General features: G+C 37.6%; 1 protein-coding gene across 3 annotated transcripts in view; it reads left to right on the top strand.

The window, feature by feature from the left end:
- Positions 1–27,853, top strand: part of LOC136338722 (ski oncogene-like) — an 88,959-nt gene that overhangs the window by 46,138 nt on the left and 14,968 nt on the right. For 2 of the 3 annotated variants that reach the window (XM_066281378.1, XM_066281377.1), the window contains exon 6: positions 26,762–26,830. The exons of the other annotated variant lie outside the window; for it this stretch is intronic. In XM_066281378.1, the coding sequence (XP_066137475.1) occupies positions 26,762–26,830 (69 nt within the window). The remainder of the gene's footprint in view (positions 1–26,761; positions 26,831–27,853) is intronic. 3 annotated transcript variants of the gene reach the window in all.

Genomic DNA, 27,853 nt, shown 5'->3' with positions numbered 1-27,853 from the left:
TAGTTTCGCAGGTTTCTCCTCACCGATCCCTATCATTCAGCATTTTATGGCAGCTATGAGATGCTTGTATTCCTCGTCCGGCTGTGACTTGATCTAATAGCTACATCTGGTTTCGCGTTAATATTGTCCTAACTTGTGAAGATTCCACTGGCAACATCTGCTATAACCAGAAAGTTCTTGCAAGTGCACCTGCCTCTTCCTCGTCTGCTTCTTCTGGTCTGGCAAGCCTCCCGAAGAGCCCCTGCGGGTTAGTCATTGAATTCTATCTAACCGCACTCCGAAAGATTTCATTAGAACGTGCTTTACCTTCGTTTCCGAAGAATACAGTGTCTTGTGTTTAAAAAAAAAAAAATACGGTAGATGAAAAATCTTAATTTATTCTTTCAAATAAATTTCATCTCTTCCAAAGTTCTCTCCATCCGATACAGTGCACTTATGCCATCGTTTTTTCCAATCAGCGAAACAGTCAAGAGAAGTCATTCTCCGGCATGACTTTCAATATTTTCTTCGATTCGGCTCTTATCACTTCAATCAAGTCGAAGCGGTGTTCCCGGAGCGGTCCTTTCAGCCGGTTGAACAGCTAGAAGTCCGACAGTGCTAAATCAGGCGGATACGGTGGTCGTGGAACGATGTGGGTCGAATTTTTGGTAATATTTTCTCGGAGAAACAAGACAATGTACACTATCATTGCGTAAAAACCAAAAATTGTCTTTACCATAATTCTGGGCTCTTGAGGCGAATACCTTCACGCAAAAAACGCATAACGCCCAAATAATAATCATTGTTAATTTAACGTTTCCGTAGCAGAATATTCATTCCGCAAGCAAAATTTAATGCACATTTTTTTCGCAACAAAATCAGTCATAGGAGAAATCGAAAAATTAACTTTTCTATATTTACAAAAATACGTATAGTTCGGCAATAGTGAAATATATTGACATGAAACTTTGCACAAATATCACAGACAGTGGTACCAACCTGCAAAAGAAAAGTTATTTCACGATTTTACAGCACCCGCGAAGTTTAAGTGAAAAATTCATTTAATATTTTTTATCACACCTAGTATATTGCACATACAACTCGAAGTGCTTTATTCTCACACCACTTTAGGAAATATACATTCCCCTTCAGCAGATCTCTGGAAAGATTTATAGTTTGGAGTCTCCGACTCATTACTGAGCGTTGCTAACTGCTCGTTTCCCAAACACGGCCGTTTCAAAGCCGAAAAGGTAAGAACGACCAAAAATGAGAAACATCAAAAGGACTTCGCTAATGCGAAAAACCCATCAAGGTAGGCACAATGCCGTGATAGTCCGGGTGCTAATGATGCTTTAACGACCAAGTTGCTTCGGTGACGCGCCCCCTAACGACCTCTGCTAAAAGCGTTATTAATATTTATTTTATTGAATGGCAGACGTGTATGTAAGTATGACTCAGGCCTTCTCCGTCATATTAAATATGAAGCGCTTTATTTAGACTTTAGACAGGGGACCTTCTATAATGACGTGCTCTTATTAGGCGCTTAAAAAGTTTGTGCCTGCCTTCCCATAAAATGGCACATAAATATAATTTTTTTTTTTGTAATCGCGAATTCTCGATGATTGTCATCGATCATAAGTTATAGCCATCCGCAGGCGCCAGTTTATTTATAATTTTGGGTCATGAATAATGCAAAACGTGGCCAAAACAACCGTTTTGGAATTTTATTACGGTGTCGCGAAAAATTCGCGAGCCTTCTTGCTAAATTTAAGTGTAGGCAGTTTAAGTATGTTTCGTTGAAGCAACGGTTTTATAGTATAAATTGCGAATTCTCCGGTTGAAAATTTTTGTAACAAGATATTGGCCATTATTCAGTCGGTTTGACGAAATGGAGCTGCTCTCCAAGGAATGACAGATCGATTGGTAAACCCTCACCTCTCGTACTCACTTAATTTATAAAAGTATTGTGAAACAAATAAACATAGACCTAGATCACTATGAAATTGTGTGTGATAAAGATCGTATTATAGCAGTCATTATTCTCATGACGTATTTATAATAAAAATGTAATCTCCATGATCAGGAATTTTGACTGACATTAAAAGGCCCGAGGAGGACTTCAATTCTAATTCAAACGTAGTAAGAAATGATATTTAAATTGAGAAAACATATAACTGTCTATAATGGAAACAATGACTGTCAAATTGTATTTTTGCACAAAAAAAATTAAAGTTTTCTATTGTTTTTCAAAGTTTGGGAAAACCAATTACGAAATTTTTGACCTTTTAATTATATAAAGTTTAGATTTTTGCTATTCACGAACATTATCATCGTGTGTGATCTATGAGTTCAAATTATGCGTTAGTTCAGATAAATCAACTTCACGCTTCGAAATCAACTTTCACGGTTTCTTGAGTTAAATTTGTATCTACTTGCTATAATACTATAATACATATTATAGTACAATATAGTGACGATTGCGAACTTCGAATCAACAGGCAAATGGATTCTTACCTGGCGTGTCGCCTGATTTTTTCACGACATACTCTCAGTTTTGCTCTCATTTTAATGTGTCCCATAAATTATCCGATATTTTGATTGTTCATGTTCATTCAGCTTTCATTCGCAAGATCAGTGACCTCCGGACCCACCGGTTAGGACCAGTTTTTCCTACACAAATCGTTAGAACGCATAAACATCAAATTACTCAAAAAACTCGTTGTTCTATAATATTCTAGAGTAGAATATAATTCATATATGCACAGATTGATTCTTTGTGCATCCTGCAAATGTAATCGAACTCTGAAAAAAATACATGTTTGTTTGATATTCCGAATTGTGCATTGTCTCACATGAGTATCATACGGTAATGTCTTATCTTTATGTTTGAATTAAGTTGTTCTTCAGGTTAATCACAGGTTTTCATTATTTTTCCTTCATAATTATTTTCTTCAAGTTAGTCGTTTATTTCTTAAAGTTGTTATGCTTCATGGTAGACTGGTACAGGCTCGTTTCCTATAATGGTCACTTCATTAATGTTATCTTCAGGCTTCAGGTTACTGAATAATCATCTAAAATGCGGTTCTGCTTCAAGATGCATTCAGGTTTCCAATGTATTTTTATGAATGGACATCTTTTGCACGTTATGAATATTTGCCATGGGGATATGGTTTATCCATCTTCTGATAATGCTCTGCAGTGACACTTCTTTCGGTCATCTTCATTTCGAAGAAAATGATAAGAATCTTGTCATTCAGTGTTTTTATTCGAAATTCGGCCCGCCAAGAAGTTTGGTCATCGTCCTGCTCATTATTAATCCTACAAAATGATGTGGGTCATCAAATCAAACATAAAAATGTCAAGAATTCCATAAAACTGCCATGTTCCAACTCCCTCGTTAATTAAGCCTGAGACAGGCGAACGCAGTACCGCAACGAAGACAAACTATTACTTGGCCGACAAAGGGAGACACGGATTTCATTATTCTACTAATTTGCATATTTATTAATTTGAGTCCTCGTAAAAAGCGACACATATCCGGATATTTCACTCTTTAGTGTTTGCTTGAAACTTAGTAACAACTTCTTTGTTGAAATTTAAGGATTTCGCAATTTGAGCTTTAAACATACAGCTAGATTTAACCTCTCTTAAATGGACTTATCCGTAGATTGTCAGGTGCAAGAGCGGTGTAAAATCAATGTGAAACTACGCGTGAAATACAACAAAGTGTAATCCAAGATACGATTTCTTTTTAACAGGTAAAAGACCCCCTATAGAACTTCTACCAGAAATTTATTGTTATTGCAAATTGCAATTTCTCTACGCACCATTAACCCCTTGGAAATAATTTGATTTACACCTCCCTGAGCACCCGTTTTGGGCAATTTTCCTTTCCTGGTTTGTGCCAGATAAGAATTACAAACTGCCTGGCATCAGATTCCGACTCACCTACGGACATCTCCTGATTCTGACAAGGAAAAAACACAAAATTCTTGGTTAAAGCAATGAGGATTTGTACTCAATCTGTAAATCTTAATTTCTCCGTCAGGGGCCGATGCGGCACTGGTTTTCCAGACGTAACGTCGTGTACCAGGTGGTTTGGAAATATTATGGCTTTTTGCGAAAGCGCATTAAATAAACTGGAAAAAATTGTAAGAAGCTTAAAGAGGGACCGTCCCCCCATGGGGAGGTGAACGTGAGGTGGCAAGTACATATTTCATCCCCGCGAAAGCAGACTCTGATATAACCCGAAAGAGGGTACGTTACGTATCAATGGAATATCGATGAATGCAGCCGTGGAAAATGCATACAAAAGTAGGCTTTTGTCACCTGGTTTGCGAAGGGTTTGACCATTAATTATAGCAATTACGGGATCCCTGTCTGTTGTCGCCGTCCTGTTTGCCCAGGGGTCAGTCCTGTGTCCACCGTTTTGAGTGACAACCGAATGGTGCATATTAAAGGGCCTCGACATTGACGGGTCCGCAAAGGTATGTTTAATGATGGGTTTTTGTAGGTTTAATTATTATAAAATGAATTTGTCTCATAGCAGATCTCTTGAAAAGCGACAAAAATGTTTAAAGAGGGGTAAAAGAGGAGGGAAGGGGGCAATCGGTCCGAAACATAAGTTGTTGTTAGTCAGTGGCATGGTATCTGAAATGCGTAAAGTATTGAAAGTTGTAGCTTTAAATTCCAGTTAAAAATCTTATAGCAATTCAAATTAGTAAGTCAGCTGCATGTATTAATTAATTAATTATAACCCTTCGAGTTTTGTTATTCATTTTGTTGCATGATCCTGCTTGTTTTTATTTCCTGCTACCTAATTACGACACACCCTGGACTTTGATCAACATTTTGATTAAATTCGTAACTTCATCATCGGGGCTTCAGGTGTCCAGACCCGACGGGGGAACACGGCCTGATCGAGAGTGGGGGTGCATAGCCTTAATCTAAACACCAGTGGCTCAAAAGTGTTTTTAGCATCGAGCGAAGCTTTCGGCAGCGATCCTTTCTCAATTATATAAAAAAGATATTTTTAATAGTACTGTTTTTTTTCATAAATGCCTCACCTAAGTCAAATATCGCGCGATCTTCCCAATATGGTACCCACCCCTTTTCAGATCTCTTTTTTTATCATATGCGGGTCTGGGTGCTTATCAAATCTGGTTTTATTATTCAATGGCGCATTTTTTCGAGTGTGAAAATCTCAGAAGTAATTCCACAGAGGTTTTTTTTTAACCAATGGAATAGCTCCTTTTTAGCTAAAATGACGATTTATTGTGCTACTACATGGTGAATATAGAATATAAAAAATATAGAAATCATCGTTTTATGCCAATCGGCTATTAAAATGCATCTAATAAATCGATATTTTTGGGAGGTCGAAGTGAAGGAACAGATTTTTTAGTTTTTAACAGAATGTTTTCATCAGTTGATTGCCAGAATGAGAATTATCTCTCTCGGAAAAACCGGAGGAAATTCCCATAAATGATCTCTGTTATTTATTTTAGAAAAATGGCCTCCGATGACCGAATAGATGCATAAAGAATACATCAGTATCCTTACCTTGACCGGGGTCATGTATGGGAAAAACTTAAATAATTGTATAGCACATTTGCATATAAACCAGAACCATGGTGTTGTGCGGAACACATAAATACGTTTCCATAATTTGCATTTACGTAGGTAATAGGCAACCAACATTTCTTCAAGCTTCCATTACTATTCAACGGCCATTCCAACCAAATTACTCTTAACAGGTGAAACACCATAAAGTGTTAAATTACGACTATTAAATTAAAAGGTCATTAACTTAGTTATTTTTATAGCGGCCATACATAACGACGATATATGGTCCATAAAACTGAGCGAATTCTTATCTCTAATTGCCAATTAATAATAAGAAATCTTTAAAAATTAGTTAAGCTTTAAGGTATTCCCATTGTCATCAAATTGGATATATTAATAGATTTACTAGAACTTTTTTCCTAAATTTAGTCGACTTCGTTACTAGTTTTATGTACGTTTGTCGGTTTTTGGACAGGATGAATTAGTGTTTAGGTATTTTCCGTTTCTATTAATATTATAATTTTCTCACAAAACGCCGTGAGTCACTTTAAAAGCCCGCTAGGTTTATATTTTACCGCAATTTTAGTTCCAAAAAAATTCAAAAGGTTTCTTGGAACGTTACTTGGCAAGCCTCATAAGTCAGCGATTTTTGATACCTCTCAAAACCGGGGCAAAGTTTACGAGATTTGCGTAGATCTATTTTTAACCTGTCGATCGAGACCTGACACGGTGTTACTTTTCGAAATTTGAAGGGTCGTGAATGGGGGAAATGTTCGCATTTTTCGCAATTTCGCAACGTTTGCATAATGGATAAGGGAATTTCTGTTAGGCCGACGAGCTCGTCAACTTGGAGAAATCACGTTATTTAAATTTCGGCCAATTCATCAGAGCGAAAACCAATTAGGGTTCTCAAGAGTGATGGAAAAATGCTCCTTTATCGGGCCTAAGCAGGGTCTCCAATTCCTTTTTGTCTCCACCTCTATGCGTAGCTGCTTGTCTCCTTTGGTTCATAAAATTTTCAGTGTTCATCTCCCTAAGAGCATCGCTGGGAATAATCAAAGTACGAAGACACGCGGAAAGTGGAATTGTAGGCATATCTTTATATCAGTACTCTCGCAAAATTTGCATAATGCGTTTTGTTTCGAGCCGCAGTACACTCAAACTACTTTAATAAAAAATAAACACCCAAAGCTCGAGGATTTAACATAGAAAGAACTAAGATAATTTATAAACTCGACGTAAGAATATTTTTGAGACCCAATAAGCACATCCATTGACCTCGGGTCGGCAGCTCGTGCAACAAATCTTTTTCTGTCGATATTTGGACTTTGATACCTTATTGATCACGTATGATTCGACCATTTCAAGTGGACATTGCATAAAATTTACGACGAAAAGATGCCTTAAATTTTTTGCTCGTGACGAATTATAGTTTACAACTGATAATAATATCTTAATATGCCTACACAGACAAAATTATTTATCGTTTTTAATGTGCAACTCCCTACTTAAATTAATATTGAACATGTTTTAGTATTGACCAATTTGAAGCTCCGCGCAACGCTCTTAAAGCCGTAAAGCTGATTAGATATCAACTAAAACCAGCCAAAATCCAAATTCCTAAAAAGATTAGAAGCTAATTAAAACTAATTTAAACACAAATTAAAACAATACATACAATTAAGAATACCGTTCCAAAAGACTTGTGGAAAATTAGCATGGTGGAACAGATTTCTCGGTCCATCTGTTGCTTAATACAGACATGGAAAAAATTTTTAAAGGAAATGATTGACATCACAGCTTTGTCTATTCTTTTATCTATTATATTATACATCCTATTTAGCAAGCAGCAATTACCCTGTGAAAAATATCAATGCTGCATTCACACTTATCATTGGCACACGTATGTTCCCTGTTATGTTTATATAAATAGTGATTATCAATATCACATGCAATATACAAGAATTTATTATTAGATTGGCTTCGAATGGGTAATTAATTGAAGTATAGTGTTCAGGTTAGTTCAGGCTCAATATCAAATCATAAAGCAATAAGCAAATAAATAAAAAAATCAGTGCATTCGATAACTAACTGGAAGGCATTCGTAGAGGGAATTGAAAATATTTACTGAAATTTTTTTTATGGTCATTATTTTTGTATAACTTTTATATTTACATTAGTATTTTTATATGTGTATACATATACCGGGGGTCCAGGCGAACCACAGATATATGAAATTGACATGAGAAATCGATTTTTATTTTTTTGGGTCTGCACAGATTATCCAATTGAAAAACATTTACATGAACGTCATAGTGCTCAAGACTGGCCGTCATTCCGCAATTTTTGCAATTTTCGAATTGGAGTTGTTGTCCCTCAAAACGACTCCAAATTTAAAAAATTTCAACATCCTGTGTAACCGTTCGAGACCACGATTAATCAGAGTCAAGGTCAGAATTAAACAAACACAAAGTCACGAAAAACATAAGTGTAAAAGCCCCATGTCAAATGAATGTTTTCTCTTCTTCGACCTTTTATTTAAATGCAACAAAGAAAAAGTTAACGCAAATGAATTAAACAATTATTTACGTGTTAAAGTTCAACCAAACATGTATGTGAATAAAAACATTTACACCAATTGCTCGAAGAGACGACTGACCAACCTGAGCAATCGTAGTATCAAACGGTTACGAGAGACATTCAATTTTTTCTTTTAAGGCGTTTTGAGCTAAAACGGCTCTGGAAAAGATTTTTAATTGAATAATCGGTGAAGGTGCAAAAACATAAAAACCGATTTCTCATGTTCATCTCCAATGTCCAGGGTTTGTCTCGACACCCGGTATACATTGTATATCTAATTGAATTGAAGTTTCAAGATTTTAGCCGACTTCAAGACACGTTATACACAGTGTGTTCTATTTAAAACTATGATTGAAAATAACCCAAAAACGGTACGTTGTATGAAAAAAGGTTTCGAATAAAAGTTGTCCTGAAAAAAAGGGAGACATGCCATGAAGATGATGACTTTTAGCCAAAACGTCATTTTAAGGTAATTTCAAGGACACTTTTTTTTTTAGATGTTTGCAGACCTTCAAAAAATGAATATATTTTATTTGAACAATTTTTTTATTAGAAGTTTTACTGCAAAGTTATCCTTGATTTTTATCCAGTTTTTGATATAGTCGAAATTATTGCAATTTTTTTTCTAAAAAAGTTTTGTAATGCATATTATGTTTAAAACTCATAACAATTATTCTATCTAATAGAAAAAAATTATTTCTATTAAAAAAAATTATTTTTAATTTGGCAAATTAATTGAAAATCTTGATTTGAGAGATTTATGAAAGGAAATGTTCAAAAGTATCTCCTTCCTGCTCTAAACATGTCTCAACTCTTATTCGAAAAGAATTGTTTACTCTGCGCAATATCTCCCCGTTTATCAATTGATACACATTTTTAATTTTCCTTTTCATGTCGTCCGCAATTGTTGATACTTCTGCGTAAACGTTGTCCTTTAAAAAATACCAGAGAAAAAAATGTGGTGAGCTGAGCTCAGGTGACACAGGAGACCAGTTCACTGGACCGCCCCTTACAATCAATCGACCTGAATACATTTCATCCATAACCTCACGAGACATTCTAGAAAAATGGGCTGGACAGTCGTCACGCTGATACCGCATCACCCGTCGAATCGCAAGTGGAACGTTTTCTAACAGTTCCGGAATATCATTACACAAGAAATTGCGGTATATTTCTCCATTCAAGTTTCCTTTAATGAAGAAAGGTCCAATTAAGTATTCCCCAATAATACCGCACTATACATTCACTGCCATGGTCTTTGATGTTCAACTTTTCTAAGCCAGTGTGGGTTTACAGCACTTGAAAAATGCAGATTATGGCGATTTATTGCACCATGGTGCAGTGAATGTGGATTCGTCCGAAAACAAAAAGTCGGAGAAGAAATTTTCATTTCGATTTAATTGCCGCCTTGCCCAATTACAAAAACGGACTCGGTTTTCAAAATCACTTCCGTGGATTTCGTGATGTAATGAAATGTGGTAAGGATGGTATTTATTCACCTTCAAAATTCTTTGGACACTGGTCTTTGATATTCCTGAGTCAGCAGCAATTTGACGACCATTTACATGGGGATCGAAGGCAACAGCTGCAAGAACTGCTATTTAATTGCTTTTATGTATTGTACTTCAGGAGCAATTGCGTTTATTTGTTGCCAACGTTTTTGTTTCTTTAAAATTTTTAATGACACTATTGAAAATCGTCCAACAGGGAATTCTTTCAGCATGAAGTTCTACTGCCTCACTAACATTTCTCCCAGCCTCTTCAAAAGTAAAAACAATTTCTAATTTTTCATTTAAAGTGTAGCGATCCATTTCAATGATTGAATTTTGCAACGAAAAGGATCATTTTTAAATAATTTGAGGCACAAGTTGCCCTTGAAAATACCTTAACATGGTGTTTTGGCTAAAAATCACTATCTTCATGACATGTTCCTCTTTTTATCGGGCAACTTTTATTCGACACTTTTCTTTGATACAACTTACCGTTTTTGGATAATCTTCAACTACAGCTTCAAATGCAACACCCTGTATACTCATATACTGAGATTTCGGCTGATTTTGGAGTTTTTGAAAATCCTCTGGTTATCCGGTTTATCAAAAACGAAGTCTCTAAATATTTAGTAAACTTATTTTTTTTGCAACAAACGCAGTACGAGAAAGTTGGTTCTGTGAAAATGGATATTATTTCATGGGAAATATACGTTCCAGCGCATTTTCGTCTCATCACTAAATCTATCGGTCGGTTTAAGGCAAAATGGAGCTGCAGCCAAAACTGGGAGCAAATATATCAAAAACTGTTAGAGATGAAACAAAAACTTAGACCCTCGACATCTCAAATAAGTAGGTACTCTTCCTGTCTTCTTTTCTTCCTTTCTATTAACAATTAAATGTGGATGTAAATAAAATTATTTAAGAAAACTTTAAAACAAAGACTGTTCTGAGGAATAGATGACCTCGATGCTGTGCGCCTCGAGATCGGTCTCTTTTGCCTCAGACAGAAAAGAAGTACTTTCCATTAGGATGTATGATCTATTACATTGCATGTCCATCTTATTCTCATCTTTTTCGATAAAAATTCGTAAGCTCAAAGAACTCTACTGTACGGCGAATAGAAGAAAAGTTATTGATTCCCGAAGGTCGGCCATTTCAATCGAAATCGTTAAGCCTGATTCGGACATAGACAAAGCATGGGCCGACAGTATAGGTATAGAATGAATGAAAAGGAATTACGACGGCGACTAGCATAAAGCCAGTTAAATATTCTATTTATGGATTAGCCGTGTTCGGCGTGGAATTAGAAATAATAGTGCCCGAGGTCAGAATGGGAATGTTGTCCTTAAATGGGGCAAATGGGTCACTGAAGACCGTGTTTTGCCTTAGGACTACTGTGCAATCCGTTTTGTGCAAATTGTGGGTGGCAGATTTCACGGGAAACCAACAGCCGTCGAATAGGTCATAGACACAAGGCGTGAAGCAAAAGCTTAGTCCTTTTTATTACGACAGGAAATTAATTTATTATCTATAAATTGATCATCTGGGGAGTCTTTTTTGTCATGACGGAAATATCACTCGCAGACAGCGGTTATAGCACTGCAGCCTAACACTTTGTAGCGGTGTAAACATGCAGGCCTTAGCCTGTTTTAATGGCCTTTAATTTTATTATTTGTAACCAGATAATAAAATGGATATAAACTCAGCAGGCACTTGATTAAACGTATAATTATCTGATAGATAATAAAGGAAGCCAAAATAATGGCTCTAAGACTGAAGCAGGTGTTGACCTTGCGCGAGAACTCCACTAACAGTTTTAGAGATCCTCAGGCCCACCGATTTCCAGTTATGCAAACAATTAGCCAGTCTCGAGTTAAATTAAACTTAACGTTCCATAAACAAACGCCGCCCATTGTTTATTTGCTTTCAAATTTAATGAATCTAAATCGGCCACCTCTAATTTGTTCAGCACCATTTATCATTGATGTCTGGAAAAATTCTAGACGCCTGGCGGGAATTTTATTTTGCTCCTATTTACTTTACCCAGATAAGTGACGAAATGGCGTGTGGTTTCGAAATTATACCGATTTGGTGCTAAAAGTTGTATCTATGGAAGAAAATTTTTTTCTCCAAACAAACTTGCATAGAGAGAGGAAAGGGTGAATACATCGAGTGAACCGCAAACGTAGCCCCTTGATCAAGCCATTTGCAACTTACCATCAAACATCTGACTAACAAATGATAATAAATTTATCCAAGACGTGCCTCTGATCCCACAACGCCTATTTGAGGTTTTTTCAATGGTTTTCAGTGACTGTACAGCTTTAAATAAATCCAAAGGTGAGTACCCTCATCAATACAGGGTGGCCACAAAAGGTGGACCGTCCTTAAGTGTAATTTTTTTAAATGGGACCCTCACCACCTTTTCCACGTGATAGAATCCTCTCTTGATTTTGTGTTATTTCCTCAATTTAACCCTGGAATGCAGGTACTCGCAGCAAGAACCTTTTAAACGAAATTTTGGTCATTTGCAGTGGCTGATAATAAAATTTAATTTAGGTTTTCCTAATTATAGCATGAATTCTCATGTAAGATCACCTTAACAGGCACGAATACTCCTTTAGCCAAAAATACATACAGGGTGTCCACAATAACAACTTTCATTTTTATCCTTTCAACTCCAATTTTGTCAATTTTTTAGATAGGTTGGTGTATTTTTTTATGAAGTAGGACGAAATAAAATTCAATTTTCTTTAATTTGGTTTAAAATAACGTCTATTTATATCCCCGCGTTTTATGGAACAACCTCTAGGTTTGTGATTAATTGCAAAATTTACCTTCATTAGTCTCATACATTGTTTGTTTTATTATTATTTATTATTATTAAAATTTGTCATTATTATAGCGAAAGAGAAATTATTTAGGATGTTCCGTGAAAAATGAGACGAGGTTCACGGCGACGAGCGCCCTAGCATCCTTCGGCAGGCAACTAAAAATTACATTTCCTGGTAAATTAAACAATATAGTGTATATAAATTAATCAAGTTATAGCCACTAAAAAAATCTTATTTGATTAGTATTAATGTTTGCGTACCCTGTACACAATGACAAGTTTATTATGATTGAGGTAGAAAATATTATCTATTACTATACATTGTAATCATTCTGCTTCGCTGTAAATTACGCTTACATAACTAAAATATTTGTTAAGTATTTAAAACATGAACATACCGTCAAATTTTGATAACATTGAAATTATTTAAAAAACCTCAAGTTTTAGGTATTTTAAACCTCATTAAAACAGACACTTATTTCAATCGGAGAATGCAAAAATGCAATAACATACAGGAGTTCAACGTGACAAACATAACTTTCATACTTTTAGGGTTTTTGGGACACCCTGTACAACATTAAATTAATTTTAAAAAGTTACCTTAATAAACCTCAATATAGCCCAAAAATAAAACATTTGAAGCCTTTTTTTATCACAATATTCCGTGCCATATACCGTAAATAACCCTGCCCATCCCCACAATTGATTTTTTTCTGTAGTCACAAGTAAACTCGTGGGAGTCCAAGAGAGTGTTAAACAAAGACTATGTATGTACTGTTTTTATCGATTCCCTTCGGTTTTTAAACCATTATTTCTGGGCGAATTGGACAGATATTCCCTTCCTTTCTTTGGGTTCTTAGATGAAATTCCCGTCGAGCTCATGTATCTCCCTAATGGGCTCATTGTTATTCTTCGGAAACGTTCGCGGTATAACACGCGGAGCCTCCTAATGCATTCTACTGCGAGCGGTCGCGTTTATCAAATTTATTTATGCGTCGCCATACTCTCAGATAAAATACTTTGACCCCATTGTCTTCCTCCTTTGTGCCACGCAAGGATTCGGATCTAAAATTGGTTAAGTTAATTAGTTATCTGTTCTTGGACTCGAGCGTGTTAGACTGTGAAAAATCGCTTGCTGCTCAAACCGCCAGGTGTTTTACCTGCGGCTCGACCTCTTAGGCGAGAGCCAGACTGTCCGAGACCTAAACAGAAGTGCATAGATGTTGTTTTTCTCGTAAGTTCATCTAAATTTAAAAGCATTTTTAGCAGTTCTGTCACGAACAAAGAGAATTATTTATATTCAAAAGACAAGGAACACGTGTTGTTAACGGCCGACAGGCTGCTGCTTACAAAACAAACTACTCAGACCGCGCTACTCTTTGGAGTAGTGGCAGGGACGGGGGCATTGAGCTTTCCCAAGGGGTTTCGCTGCGCTAATTTCAGCAATAGTGCGAAGTTATGCAATAAAACTTTTATTGCTTCCTATCGCTTTTGAAGTTCTGATACCTACATTTAATTACTCCATGTCGGTCCCAAGCATTACTACATACGCAACGTACTCGCCTGGGATGCAACTTTAGGTTGCTTAATCAAGCGAATTCATAGTCGTTCATTCTTTGTAATCAACGAAAAAAAAAAATTTTTCTAAATAATAATAGAAAATAAATACCACATCCCAAGATCGAATGTCGTGGAGTCCGCGATCTTTTATTCCATCTATCAACGTTGGCGAGGATTCAATGGGCCTCCATTCCGCGAAAAATGGGGCCCGCATTCAATCAACTGTGGGGTGACAGTTTCGCAAAGCAGCTCAATTTGCCCCCGGTAATGGATTCGGGGCCGCCGGATCAAATTTTCATGATGACGGCGATGGGGAATAGTCATTAGAGAGCGCGAAGCAGACGCCTATAAGGCCACGTCTAGATAGAAATTATTTTTCAGATATACATACGTCTTTCGACAGTTATTGGTGTATCATACTCGGAACCATCACCGAAGAGGGGTAATTATTTATATTAGCGCGAAATACGAATTACGTCATATGTAGATAATATGCTGCCTAACTTGCTCATAACTCTCAAGCCACGCCCTCCATATAGCTTACGACCAATGATTTACACTTTTCGCTTGCAAGCACCCAGCCCATTTTCAAAGCTGCGCCCTCGCGGCTTACACACAACATGTGAAATTGTAACACAGTTAATCTTCATACGACTATCATGTCCTCCTCGCTATCGGACCTAAACTTAATGAAACGCATTATTTCTATATCTTACAAGATATTGTACGGCGGCAAGTGTTGCCATAATGGGCCGTTATTGTTCCATGTGGGTGCACCCAGCCCACTGTCAAGGACGTCAATTTATAGTAATGATACCCAACAAACATGCGCGGTCCAGACATAGTGTGTCAGTCAGTCAGTGGCACCCCACACTCTCGCTGCGTCTTTGTCACGCTGCCATATCAGCTTTAAGCCATGCCCCAGCCTCTTATAGCTACTGCGATGGGAGCACAGATCTCGCGCAAGCGCTGATTCCAACTGGTAAAGAACTTCAGCCTCCGGAACAAATACAAGTAGTTATCTTCGAAAATAATTCTGCAGAAAATCATTGTAGTTGTTAATAATACTCGTACCAGTTTTTTTTTTATAGTAAAAGCGTGATTACAAAGTACGCTGTATCCACTAGCTTTGAAGTGCGGGGTGGTTCACTACTATGAAAAATGTTTGTGTTGAGGGACACATTATCTTTGAAATGTATTTAAACCGGAGATGACATTACGTTGCAAATTTTAAACAGTTGCGTAACTGCTACCTCTGCTGAATGCGGCCGATGACTAGAGTGCAACTCGAGAGCGCAGAATCTCGTACGAAATTCACACATTAAGTTTGTTCCCATAAAGTGTACAATTTCGCATCGTCCATGCTAGGCAACACCCTTCACCTTCCACCCCTGACACCCTTTGACGTGAACCAGTCTTTATAAATTACTGGTAATTAATGTTCCCCGTACTGTCACAATGCGTATGTTTATTAGCGTAACAAATTTTTTTCTGCTCGGTTTGATCACGACAAAACCTGATAAACTCCGTACATTACCCTATGGGGTAATGTACGAAAACCGGGTGACAAATTAGTTTCTTCAGAATAGACTTTGATGGCACAATGACATCTCCCTGGGGTAAACTTTGTCTTCGGTTACATCAAACATATAATTATGTAAATAGGAGCGGTTTTGTGGCCAGCGGCCGTTTAATGTCAAGTGGAATAATGGGTGACGATTTCGGGTGAAAAGTTTTATTAGACCCAAAGGTCTTTACCCGACGAGAACGCCATAGTGTTCGGTATATGCGTAGAGAAATATTTTTTTAAATAGGTACTCGAGCAGGTAACATCATCACTCAAACATTATTTTTCCTCGGTCTAAAAGAGTTCTGAATGGATGCGGAAGAGCTTAAATAAGAGCGAGAGGCCATTATCGAACGGCGAAACCATTACGAGAGCCTTCGTCTTAAACAAAAGGGTCTTTTGTTTTAAATCACTCTAAATCGTACTGGAGAAAGACGAAAAAACAATGCTGAAGTGGCAGCTGTTAAATTGTTTATTAAGGCGTTTTATAGCCGCAGATGTCCATATCCCTTTATGTGTGGGTACTTGCGAGGCAGGGAAGTGTGAGCCTTTAAAATGGCTATAAGTATCTTTGATGAGAAGTTATTAAAATTGGCGTTTTATTATCAAATCAGCTAAAGCGTTGGGAAATTAAACAGTGTCGTTCATACGTTGGATTTTTTATTACGTGTTTTTTTTTTAAGATTCACACAACCATCAAAACAAGTCATTATCACGCATGTTGATGGCATGTTATTTCCAGACTTGCCAGACGACTGTCTCTATCACATACAGATTTCTCTGAATTAAAAACCCCTCATCGAGTCGGTTTAATCTTCATAGGCAGGATTTATTTGAAGACAAATTGATGCAAAGTACAGCATTTTTAGTAGTGTTAATTTTATATCAGAGAAGCATGTTCGCTTGTTGCAAAATCAAATTGCGCCAGCAACTAATACCACGTTAAAACCATTTTCCAGCGTTGTTGATATCAGCACGGTGGGACGTGCGCCCATTGGAATAGCAGGTACATATGCTAGCTTATTGCAGGGAAAAGATGCGACTTTTCCAATCCACAGAATATAAATAAGCGTAGGAGTAAAATATGAGACCTCCTAAGTCACCATACTTGTCTCGTCTTGATTATGCTCTATGCGATTTTGAATAGGAATTCATTAAGTAAATTAGTTTGATATATCTAAAACAGTTGATTACCAAGGTCGTCTTCTTCGCTTCCTATAGTTTTCTTTGATTCCGACAATAGTTTTTTCGGTGTGTCGTTTAATCTAGTCATAAAGTGCAAAATTCATGTTGTAGCAAGATTTACACGTCGAAACTGTGACTTGGCAACTGTTTTCATCAAACGTCGTGTTTTTGCTAAACTGTTTGTCATTAGGTTCTTATGAACGTATATACCGTCACGAGTCATTATTACGGTCTACGAGTTTCCTTCGCGGATGACCTTCACCGTCGGTTTCCGTGATGCATCGTCAGGGCAAGCGGCAGCTGCCATCGACCGAACGATGATCAACACGGAACTACTCTGACTTTGACTAATTTTGCTAGTAGAAAGGAGAAAAATTGTCGATATTCACCTAGAAAACTGACATGTTCTTATAGATGATGAGAGCCTCGAAACATGATAGCTTGCAGATCTTAACATCAGCCACCAAACTTTCTTTAATGGCATAAGGAACTTTTCAACCTCAGAGAAGATTGATGAGAAATGCTACAGCGCGGCTCATATCGATACACATTCACCATCTCTACCCGGCGATAGTACCCGTCCGACCGGGTTCGTCGACCTCAGGCCGCGGCGTCGTCATTTGGGTACCACCAGCCTCCGATAGACTTCTTGCAGACGTTGCAACCGACCTGTGGGAGGTTCTGGATAGGCTTGCACTGTTGTCATCTGTGCAATTTGTCACCAAAACGTTTCCTTGATCGTTGGAAGATAGCCCCATCTTTTCATTTCTTTGGTTTGATAATCGGACTATAAGGAAGGGATTTATTTTAAGGTTTAGCGTTGGGTCGTATAGAATTGTGGTACTGTGATTGTGTCTTTAGTCATAAGTAGGAGCATGTTTTAAGGAGGTTTGTCGGCAACGTCGCTAAAGGTTGTTGGTAGTCTCTCCAATGTGAACGGCCTTAAATAATGGTTCGCGTCCTTTGGCTTACTTAATACCCGAGTCCAAGACTAGATTTCTCGACAACGTGCTGTGGTCATCTGAAAAAGCTGACAGCAACTGGTTTATCGGCCCGTTTTTCTTCAGCAGCAAATTACTACTTAGTTACTTTTAGCGCGTGTCATCCAGTCGCTTTTTCGTTTGTACCTCGAGATATTGGACATTTTCATTCTCCGTGCGGGCCAAAACGTCCATTTGCATTTACCAGAACCTTAAATCTATAAGGCTAGAAACAATGCGACAAACAATCTGGCAAATGTACCAAAACAAAGTATCTACCTAATTAAACGGGCATATTTCCACACGTTGGAGACGCTGCCGCTCAACTGAGATCCAGTTTTGTTTCAAAAATAAAACGATGGCTAATATGTTTTAAAATTATTTATCTAGCTGGAAACTGAAAGCAGGTGTGGTTGAACTGAGCCCGAGCCAAAACGTTTTTGGAAAAAACAAACGTTGGCAACGATATCGCACGACGTTTCTCGGCGAGCGTAATGCGAAAAATGCACCCGCGGTGACACTACGCTCGGTGTTTTCGGATTTCTTGGCTTTAGTGCGAGAGCATCATGACGGAACTATTTGATGCCAAAGTCCTAAATCATTTTGTGCTTAAAGGTCCCTTCGAAACATGCGCATGTAAATCATATCGAGAGAAGTCTCCTGTCTTGCATTTGCGATACACTTGCCGATTACAACAGAGAGAGATTTTTTTCTTTCCGCATCATCGTCTTATCAAAGACAGAAAACGCAGAAAACTGTGAATAATACACTACAATCAATCTTATTTTGCGTCTCATAACCTATCAGGTCCGCTTCAATGTATTCTAACTTGATGTTGCACGTTAAAATCATCGTTCTGGAAAGAAGAAGAAAACTTTCTGTGGGGCGCATGCAGTTCGGAGGTTTTTCAGTGTCGAAATTTCGCACCTCTTCCAATTTTCGAGATTTCTTAGCAGTTCATCTTGGGACACTCTGGACATTAGTCGCAAGTTGTGGACGCCTAGGAAGACTTCTTGGTACCCTATCCAGCCAATGTGTATGCTTGTGTTAATGGTTTTGATAAAGAATCTTAAACAACTGAACTTGCTATATAAAAATTTGAATTCACTTACGGAAACGACCCAAATTGGCATAATGTGAGTGGTAGAAATCGTCTTGACGGTGCTTTAAGGCATAAACAGATGACATAGTCGAAGATAATTTAGAATTAAATGAACGTGAATTCAATTCATTAAAATGAATGAAGCAATTTCAAGCAAAGAAATTTACTTATTTGGATATTTGGATTCTGAGGAACACTGATCATGGCTTAAGCTCGGTCTCCTCAAACACCAGTAAATAGTAAGAAATGTGCTGCTGTCACATTAACAGCAATCTGATATACATAAATTCCTCATGCGCATTCATAATATGCGAGGGTCGGCTTTAGCAGAACCAAGCTTCAGCCATGGTCCAACAACTCGGCCTTGGATTTATATCTATTCATACAAGAAAAAGGAAAGTCGAGGCTTTGGCTCGGTATCGTTAAGCATCAATTTCCAGCCAAACTTCATCAGAATTTCCTCCCAGAATTTTAATTTTATTAAGAAGTTAATTTCAGTGTATACATTTTCAATTAGACATTTACACATTTTCCGTTCGGTTTCGAAGCCCTGAAGTGTTACAATGACTTTATTGTTGTTTGAATCCACACGTGATTTTCTTCTCCGCTTTATGGTTACATTACTTTCTTCTTTAGCAATTTATGCGATTATCTTAATTCTGATATTATTCAGCCTTCCCTTTGAAGCTTTTAGTGAATCTAATTACACTGTTTTGTTTTCTTTGAGTTGTATGCAAAGCTCTTCAAAGTGGCACAGCGCCGGTTAAAGTGCAAAACCTTGTAAGCCAATATTTTTTTATTTTATTTTGAATAAATCGCTACGACAGTAATTAGTAATTAGCAAGTGATTGAAATTGGGAGTAACGAGCAGAAATAATAATTAGAAATAATGGGATCGAACACATAAACGTGAAATCAAATACGTAATTTCCCGTTAGGGCTGAGTATCCTTGAAACCTGGCAATGAGGAATTAAAGTAGAGATAAAATGCAAAATTAAATAAGAAATATTCGGTGGCGAGGTTTTGCACTTTAACCGCAGATAGAATTCCCGACACTGCAATAATTGTTTTTATTAAATATCAATGTTCCATTAAGCCCTAAAGCTTTATCTTATTGTCCGCTTTAGGACTGTGGGCCTCTAATTTCCCAAATTTGATACTATAACTAAATCCCGTATTGGATAGCTAGTTCAGGCAACTTTGCTTAAGAGGATGGTATCCATGGAAATTATTTTCCAGTTAAACTGATCAGGGCGGACGCATTAACTGGTAGCCCTTAAGCATGTAACATGAGTCAGGCCTAGTAGAGCTTGCTCTTCTAATTGCTTCGTTTTATGCTTTATACCCGGTGACACCATCTAATAATGGTTTGAACCCTGAGCTTCCGTAATTTAATGAAAAATTAAATACAAATCTCCTCAGCTGGAGTTTCCCTCTTTGAACCTTTCCAGTGCTGTAAGTCGCTGACTAATTTCCTACATATTACAACGTTCCTGTGTTACCTGACAATGTTGCACGGTGCAATTTATAAATATGATTCAACACGCACCCAGGCGTAAGACTCTTCCAGATGGTTCAAATAACCGCTGTCGGGACGGCTCGTGTGGGCCAAAATAATTATAAATTCGCCACATACATACACCGTTGTCCAAAGAAGTCTCGTTTCGGCGCTGGTTTCGAAAAAACTAACAAATAGTTCACCAAACCAACAAAAATAGGCGTCAAAGGATCGTTGCTTATGTGTTAACAGTTCAAAGAATTGCGGTTGTCATTTCCGCGTCGCTCAGCTGTTAGAAATTAACCATCTGACGAACGGTTGTGGTTATAAGTTTATCTCTTCACAAATTAATTTTAGAATATTTTATGACGTAAGAAGTTTTCTCTCCGTGTTTTCTTTTTGAGTAATTGACATTGCTCCACATGGCGCGAGGATAAATAACGGCGGAACAAAAAATCAAACACAATAAAAACAATACTGAGAAAAATTACTTTGTAATGTCTATTTTAAAAGTGTAAGGAATTTGGGATTTCTATTTATTTATTTCGATGCGTGTTAAATTATTGGTGACACTTTCTATGAGTTATGACTATTATAAGGTATTTGGCAGGATCCAAAAGGCTGGTTGACGTCAGCGTGGATATTTTTTCTCTCGGGAATCTCAATTAAAAACCATCTAATTTGCGACTAGTTGCAAAACAGCATTTATAGCTTTTTAGCTCCTACACTTATCAATAATTTTTATTTTTGTCTCGATACCAACGTCACAGATATCAAGTTGTTGCCTTAAACGTTACGAGTGCGAACGCACTTTCTGCCTACTAACTGATTTAGTAACAAACAAGAAGGTTAACCAACTTTTACCTTACATGCAATGTCTCGAATTCTCAGTGTGTTCCCAGTACAAGACCGAGCTCAAAATTCCAAGAGGTGTTTTTAATTGTATCTGAATCATGAACTACCTATAAGTAATCTAATAAATAATGGAGTGGCGCCAAGTGCTGTTTATATTATGACCTCTAATTTCATTTTTATAACACTGACCGCGATTTCAGCAATTTTGGCGCCAGCTTCTTTTATTTGCGAAGCATGAATGAGCTTTTGAACTGCCAAGGAAACTTTCATTGCACGGAAATTTAGAGGCCATTAAAATATATTAATTAATATAAGCCAGAGCAAGTAAATCTTCTATTAGAGCGCTAGATCCCGGCGTTGAAATTGAATTTTCCAAGCAATCTATTAGCACAAACTTTCCGATTGCTTCTGAGCAAGGCCTTAAAAACTTCGTTCCAGGTTAACACGCTGCGGCAGCTCTATCTCGGCACGTGGATAATCTAGGGAAGATTTTGCACATGCTTATTAGATTTTACTAACTTTTTTTTTGATAACAGGGTTCATTTACACTGTAGTAATTTACATTTTCACGCTCTAGTTCAGGGTAGATGCACAAAAAGATAACAACGAACTCGGAACGATTTTGTATGCCTTCATAGAAAATTATCCGACTTTGATACATTTTCTAAGCCTCTATTTCCCGGTAGAGTCATTTCAAACAATGGAGGCACATGCTGGCCGGCACGTTCACTGGATCTGTCCCAATTAGATCATTGCTTATGGGGAATTATTAAAGGCCTCATTTTTACAATTATACCCAGCGATATTAATGAGCTGCGACGAAGGATCATAATTACTTTAAGCGCCGAAATAAAAAGAATAAAACCTAGGACAAGAATAAAAAAAACTGTTATAATTGCCGGAATCTCCATGGGCAAGCACCAGAAACAGACGCTTTGTATCGGTTATACGGTTATTTGACCATTTTTGAACAATCAGTACGTAAATAATTTTTTTTTTTTTAATTAGAATAGTTTAGAAGGAATTTTTTTTTCTGGGGAAAAGAAAAAAAAGAGAAATCTGTATTAAATAGAAAACAAATGAAACAGCGACGTCCGCATCTAGCTTTCTGATTGAATCGAGGGCAAACACGAGCGTTCTGATTCTATCGCAGGGCAACCCCAAGAGCCACCAGGGACAGTGCTTTGTTCGATTTTCAACTCGAGCATTTATTGAGTTTTTTGAGAACCTTCGTTTTTTAATTTTCAAGTTGGGAAATTCTCCATATATAATCGCATCCAATGTCTAAGTTATTCATGCGTGACAGGGGAGGTGATTTGTAAATATCTCGAAGATTGCGTACACAACACAGCACTTTTTGAGTCGATTTTTCATCGATAGGATGACATTAAGACTAGCTACTTCGATTTTTTTCCGTCAAATTGGGCCTGTGCGTTTTGGAAAAACAGCGTTTCTGACCCGCCCAGTGGTGTAAAACATTTCTAGTTATTTAAGAAGATCTAGTGTGAGTTCGATTTATAACGTGGTTTGCGACCACCAACCAGAAAAAAACTTCAAATCACGTAATCGTCGCAAAAAATATGATGCGCAACGTTGTAAAATAGCGCATATGTGAGCAGGGTACTCCAAGCACGTTTATTTCAATGAAAATGAATCTGCACAATTATCTCTTGCTTAATATGTGCCAATCTGAATTTTTTGAGCTCTTTCGCCAGAAAAATTGTTAAGCAGGACCACGAACGTATCCGTATCTGGCCAAAATGACCTAAACTAGACTTTGCGTTTACATGTCGATTTATGTACGTACGCACTCTGGCTAACGCCACGTACAACACCGATCATAACGACTTTTTCTCTTTTTTTGTATTTTAGACTAAATCACTGTCCATCTACTTACCCAACAATATTTTTTTGTGGAGTCAATTTCATGAAATAATACATAAACCGACATATAAATATACATAAAAATAAAAATAAATGAATTAACAAAATGTGAAATAGAGAAAAAAATTACATTTTTTCGTAAAAAATATTTTCCTGGGCGAAAATGCCCTTTATACTCCACAGGGCGATTTCCACCACCCTTCAAAGCTCCCCTCAATCATGTCTCAAACATCAGAATTTCGCAATTTTAGCTACAACAGGAAAAGGAAAAAGAAAACCGTTTCGGTTTTATCTTGCCACAATGTAACGGTAGTAACGTGCAAGAATATTTCCAGTTCGGATTTGTGGTAATTTACGACTTAGACGCGAAATGGCCCTCGCTACTTTAAACTTTATAATTAAGTTTTATGCCATCCAGCCACGGCGCCGGTACGAACAGAAGGCCTCTTTGTCCTACGCTTGTGATGCTTATTTTGATCAACTTTAAGGCTCCCGCTGCGAAAAACAAATGTCACGAAAATAAATTTCCACAGAGCAATTATGAAATTAGAAATGCAACAGTCTCTTGCCAAGAAGATGCTCAAGCTATTGGCGAGTGTGAATTTATCACTTCGAGTGTAATTCTTCACCTTAAAAATTGCTCGCACCTTCAAATTGACAGATAAAGCTTTAGATAGATAGCGATAGGGGGGTGGGATGGTTGAGGGTGATAAGTATGTGTGTAATGGATTGGCCCCTCTCTTCACGGAAGCTTCGACAAGAATCTATTTAATGTCGATATCCCCCTTCAAATGTGTTACTGGTTTCTTAAAAACCAGTTCCTCGATGCTTGCTTTTAACAAGATTCCATCAAAGTATGAGTTATTTTCTTTTTCGTACTGTTTGTACATATGTTTGTCTGCCCCCAAAATTTCCCTATGGGAACAAAAGAAATTGTGAATAAACCAAACAATAACAGAACCCCGTTAACTGTGACAAACCCCCAATATGACAAACCCCCAATATGACAGACCCAGATCCGTGCAATAATTCACTCCCTTACTCCTGCGAAATATTCCATTGATAAAGCGTCACATAAGTGCTGATAATAACTTGCACCCTCGCCACCATTAAGACATTCCTCTGATCCTTCGATAATATAAAACACAAACTCCAACTATTTAGCACCCTCTTGCTTATGTTTGCTTGAATGATTATCGATTATTGCCGTTGTTGATTGCTAGTAGACTGCTACCGAGGCCAGGGTGTCTCCCTTAGGGACATTTTAATGGTGTTAGCATAATGGCAAACCGAACAGGTAGCTTAAATTATATCTGGGATTTATATGGTTTGGCATGGCGAGAATCGATAAAAGAATCAGACCGAGAAGTGGGGCATGATGGGGGCGAGTCACTATCAATGTCAACGCCTTATTAAGACGAACAACGCATTGCAACCTTGGGTTTAACTGTCGCCCCAACCCCTTTTGGAGAGGGTTTCGCGATTTTTCATGTCGATAATAGCTGCAAGGTTATGTTCATCGAAGGTGAATTTTATACAGGGTGCGCGTTTTTCGATGATTGGCGAAGGGATCTCAGAAACTCGCGAAGTTACGTCGGTTCAGGTTATTGTATACTCGAAGGATTCCGAGTTATCTGAAAATGGTTTCGTAGTTTATGTAGAAAAGAAAAAACCCGAATTTTTTCTTGAACCTTCTCAACTCTATCTCTAGTTGAGGGTAAATAGCGACGTTTTTTTCCGAGTTAACTTATGAAAGTTATCTCGAGTGATTTCAATCATATTAGGTCACTGCCAATAGTAATTGCCCAAAATAGCCTTTCTCCATACCCAGCGACTGTACATTTCCCATTATATTTTTTCCGCTGTCATTGAGATCAATGAATTCAAATGCATATTTCCCCATTGCATATCATTTTAACCTGAGAGTGCTACCAGTAAATAAACCAGGAAAGCTGCTATGAATATTTATGAGTTATGATCGCGTGAATCGCTTATCAATGATTGAGTTTTGTTTACGATAAGTGGCATTAATAATGGCAGTCGGGTTCCCATTGAAATGTCAATTGTAATTTATATAAACGTACTCATTGAGATTCAGTAAGCCATAAAACTACAGTCGCCATTGTACCGAGCGATTTGATGAAATCGTTTTGCTTCGCATTGATCGTTATTACCAGAAGCGCCGCTCTTTGCAGCTAATGGTTTTTGAAATTTCCTTTACAAAAGTTAGGGAAAAATGGTGTACGAGACTGATTAATGGTGGTGTGGATTGCCATATTTTGCACCGACGACAAAAACAGACCGAAATTGCATGTTCGAATGGACAAAACGGGGTCGATTTATGGACCAAAAGGAAATGTAACTATAAATCTTTAGAAGGTAAGAAAGGGAGAAAGAAAGGAAATTGACCTGTTCTTTTGGTGTTAATAATGGCCCGTTACCGATATGGCCACTTATTGGAGGAGAAGGCGTTTGACAAAGGTATAGTGTACTGGAAAATATGGGAAATTCTATATCTAGACGAGCCTCCTCTTACTTCTTCGGTAATCCCTATGCTGGCAGAGCGGGTGAAATGTCAAAAAAATTGGGGCCCACAGTCACAGACTTCGCAGAGCGAAAGGAATTGGAAACTTGCCTTAAAGTTTAGTTTGGAAAATTTCTAATGAAGCCCTCTTCTCACCGAGTAATAGTTTGCCTCAATTTTATATCTATTGACAAAAAACCGCATTTTCTAACGTTTCTTGTTAGCGCAAGTTTCACAAAACATACAAAAGAGAATTCCGAAGTTCACTCAGTTTCTTCTGGCTTTTAAACGATTTATCTATCATTTTTACCTGATACTTGGGGGCGTTTACGAAAATCACTCGTAACGTTCATCACTATGCATTGACTGCCGTCAGAGAGGAATGACAAGGGACATAGTGGGAGGAATAGTCTAAACTATAGGGACATTTCGATTTTCTTTTAGTTTACGCTAAAAAAATCTACCACCGTATTAACCGAAGACATTTTTGCCCCTATGAAAATCCCATTCATTTTTTATAAAGTTGAGGGGGCATTTATCCTCTTTTTTTTTAAAAAATAGATATAAAAATATGCCAGGTGTCTCAGATTTTTCTTGCAATGTGGAAAATCTCGATGAGTCGGTTAAATAAAAATTGCGTTTTTCAGTGTTGGTCGATTTCGACAATTAAATTAATTCTAATCAAGAACAATTTCAAGAATGTTGCCAGTTGTAATTTCCATGATTATGGGAACGATGAACACTTCCTTAAGGCATATTTCATTGCAGTTGTTGGTAGTTGCTTAGTGAGTGAAAACGCATTACAACTCGCCGCTATGTTCGTTTTCACTCAACCACAAATAGTCCTCTTCTTTCATAGTCATCACTTCAATCAACTGAGGAATTTCGAATCAAGTCCGAAAATTACCTTTAATAATCCAATTTCCACACCATACACGACGCTGCTATTGCATCACATGAATCAGCAGCGCCTAGTATGGCGCCCTGATTGCACCGCATGCAATTAATACTACGCTCATTATTAGTGTTGTTGATGATGATGATGACGTCGGACGATTTGACAGGTGGTTTACTTATAATTATTAAATAGAGATTTCCTTTTTCGATTAGAAACTAATTGTATATTAACTGTATTAACATCGTCATTTTTTGTTTCAGGTATGTAGCAGTTTCACAACAGCAAATGGGAGAATAATAGCTCCTCCGGTTGAACATCTCATAGAGGCTGTAAGTGTATACAGAAAATTTAACGATGTGTTTCATAACGAGTTAACAATAACATTTCAAGAACAGGAGCAGACGAGAGATGGTGTGCTGTTACTCTGCACTTGTTAAGATACGCCTCTAAGTGTAGTTAAAATTAACGTAGACAAAACAGTGGGCCGTAGATGCGCTAATAAAAACGGTGTTTGTAATTATTATTTCTCGCCGTGTTTGTTCGCCTCGAGGTGTAATTTTCGTTTTGTTCCCTTCACGCGTTTAAATTATCGACTTCTTTCCCTCTTAAATGCGGTCCAACTTCCAGGGCAGACAAATAATAAATAATTCGACCAAACGAAAATAGAGTTATCCGCCTTGAGGTCTCATTTGTCGATGGTAATTATTATGCCGCGCTAGCGCCCCTCGCGGCATATTATTATGCCCGTGATTTGTTCCCTTCTGCATTTCTTATTGAGGTTCCCTTTGTCTCCCTTTTCTCTTCCCTAGCGCGCCGCACAAAGCGTTTAAAGTGTTTACAAAACCTTAATTATTAACGGACAAACACACTTAACGACGACAATGGAAAGAAGGATAGAATTTTGGGCATGGGTGATGTGGAGGAATGACACTGTTGCCAGTTCTTTTTGTCGAAGTTCATCGAAATCGGCGAAAATTCCTTTAAAGGTATTGGTGAGTAAGTACGGCAAGCGAGTACCCTAAGCAAAATCACTGTGGAATCAACTTTAGCTTGAACCCCCTTGTATGGTCTCCACCTCTGAACTGCCTGCCCCGGAACTCATTAAACGATACGAGTTAAAGTTTCTCCCCGTGGATCTCGAATCGATTATCAATATTGCGCTATTCTATAAGCGTTCAATTAGAATGGGCTTTATCGCATGTTTTTACGAGTCGATAATGGTACTCGAGTACTACAAGTCGGGTTTATTAAGAAAACAGTCCTTATCAATTACTAGGTAAATTGCTTAATGTATCGACTAACCCTGTAGGAGGTTTCTCACATTAAAAAATCTATTTTGAAGGTGCAGGTAA

This window comes from Euwallacea fornicatus, chromosome 4 (assembly GCF_040115645.1).
Source record: "Euwallacea fornicatus isolate EFF26 chromosome 4, ASM4011564v1, whole genome shotgun sequence".
Lineage (NCBI taxonomy): Eukaryota > Metazoa > Arthropoda > Insecta > Coleoptera > Curculionidae > Euwallacea > Euwallacea fornicatus.
Note: the sequence above shows the minus strand (reverse complement) of the source record. Positions and strands in the feature narration are given on the sequence as shown.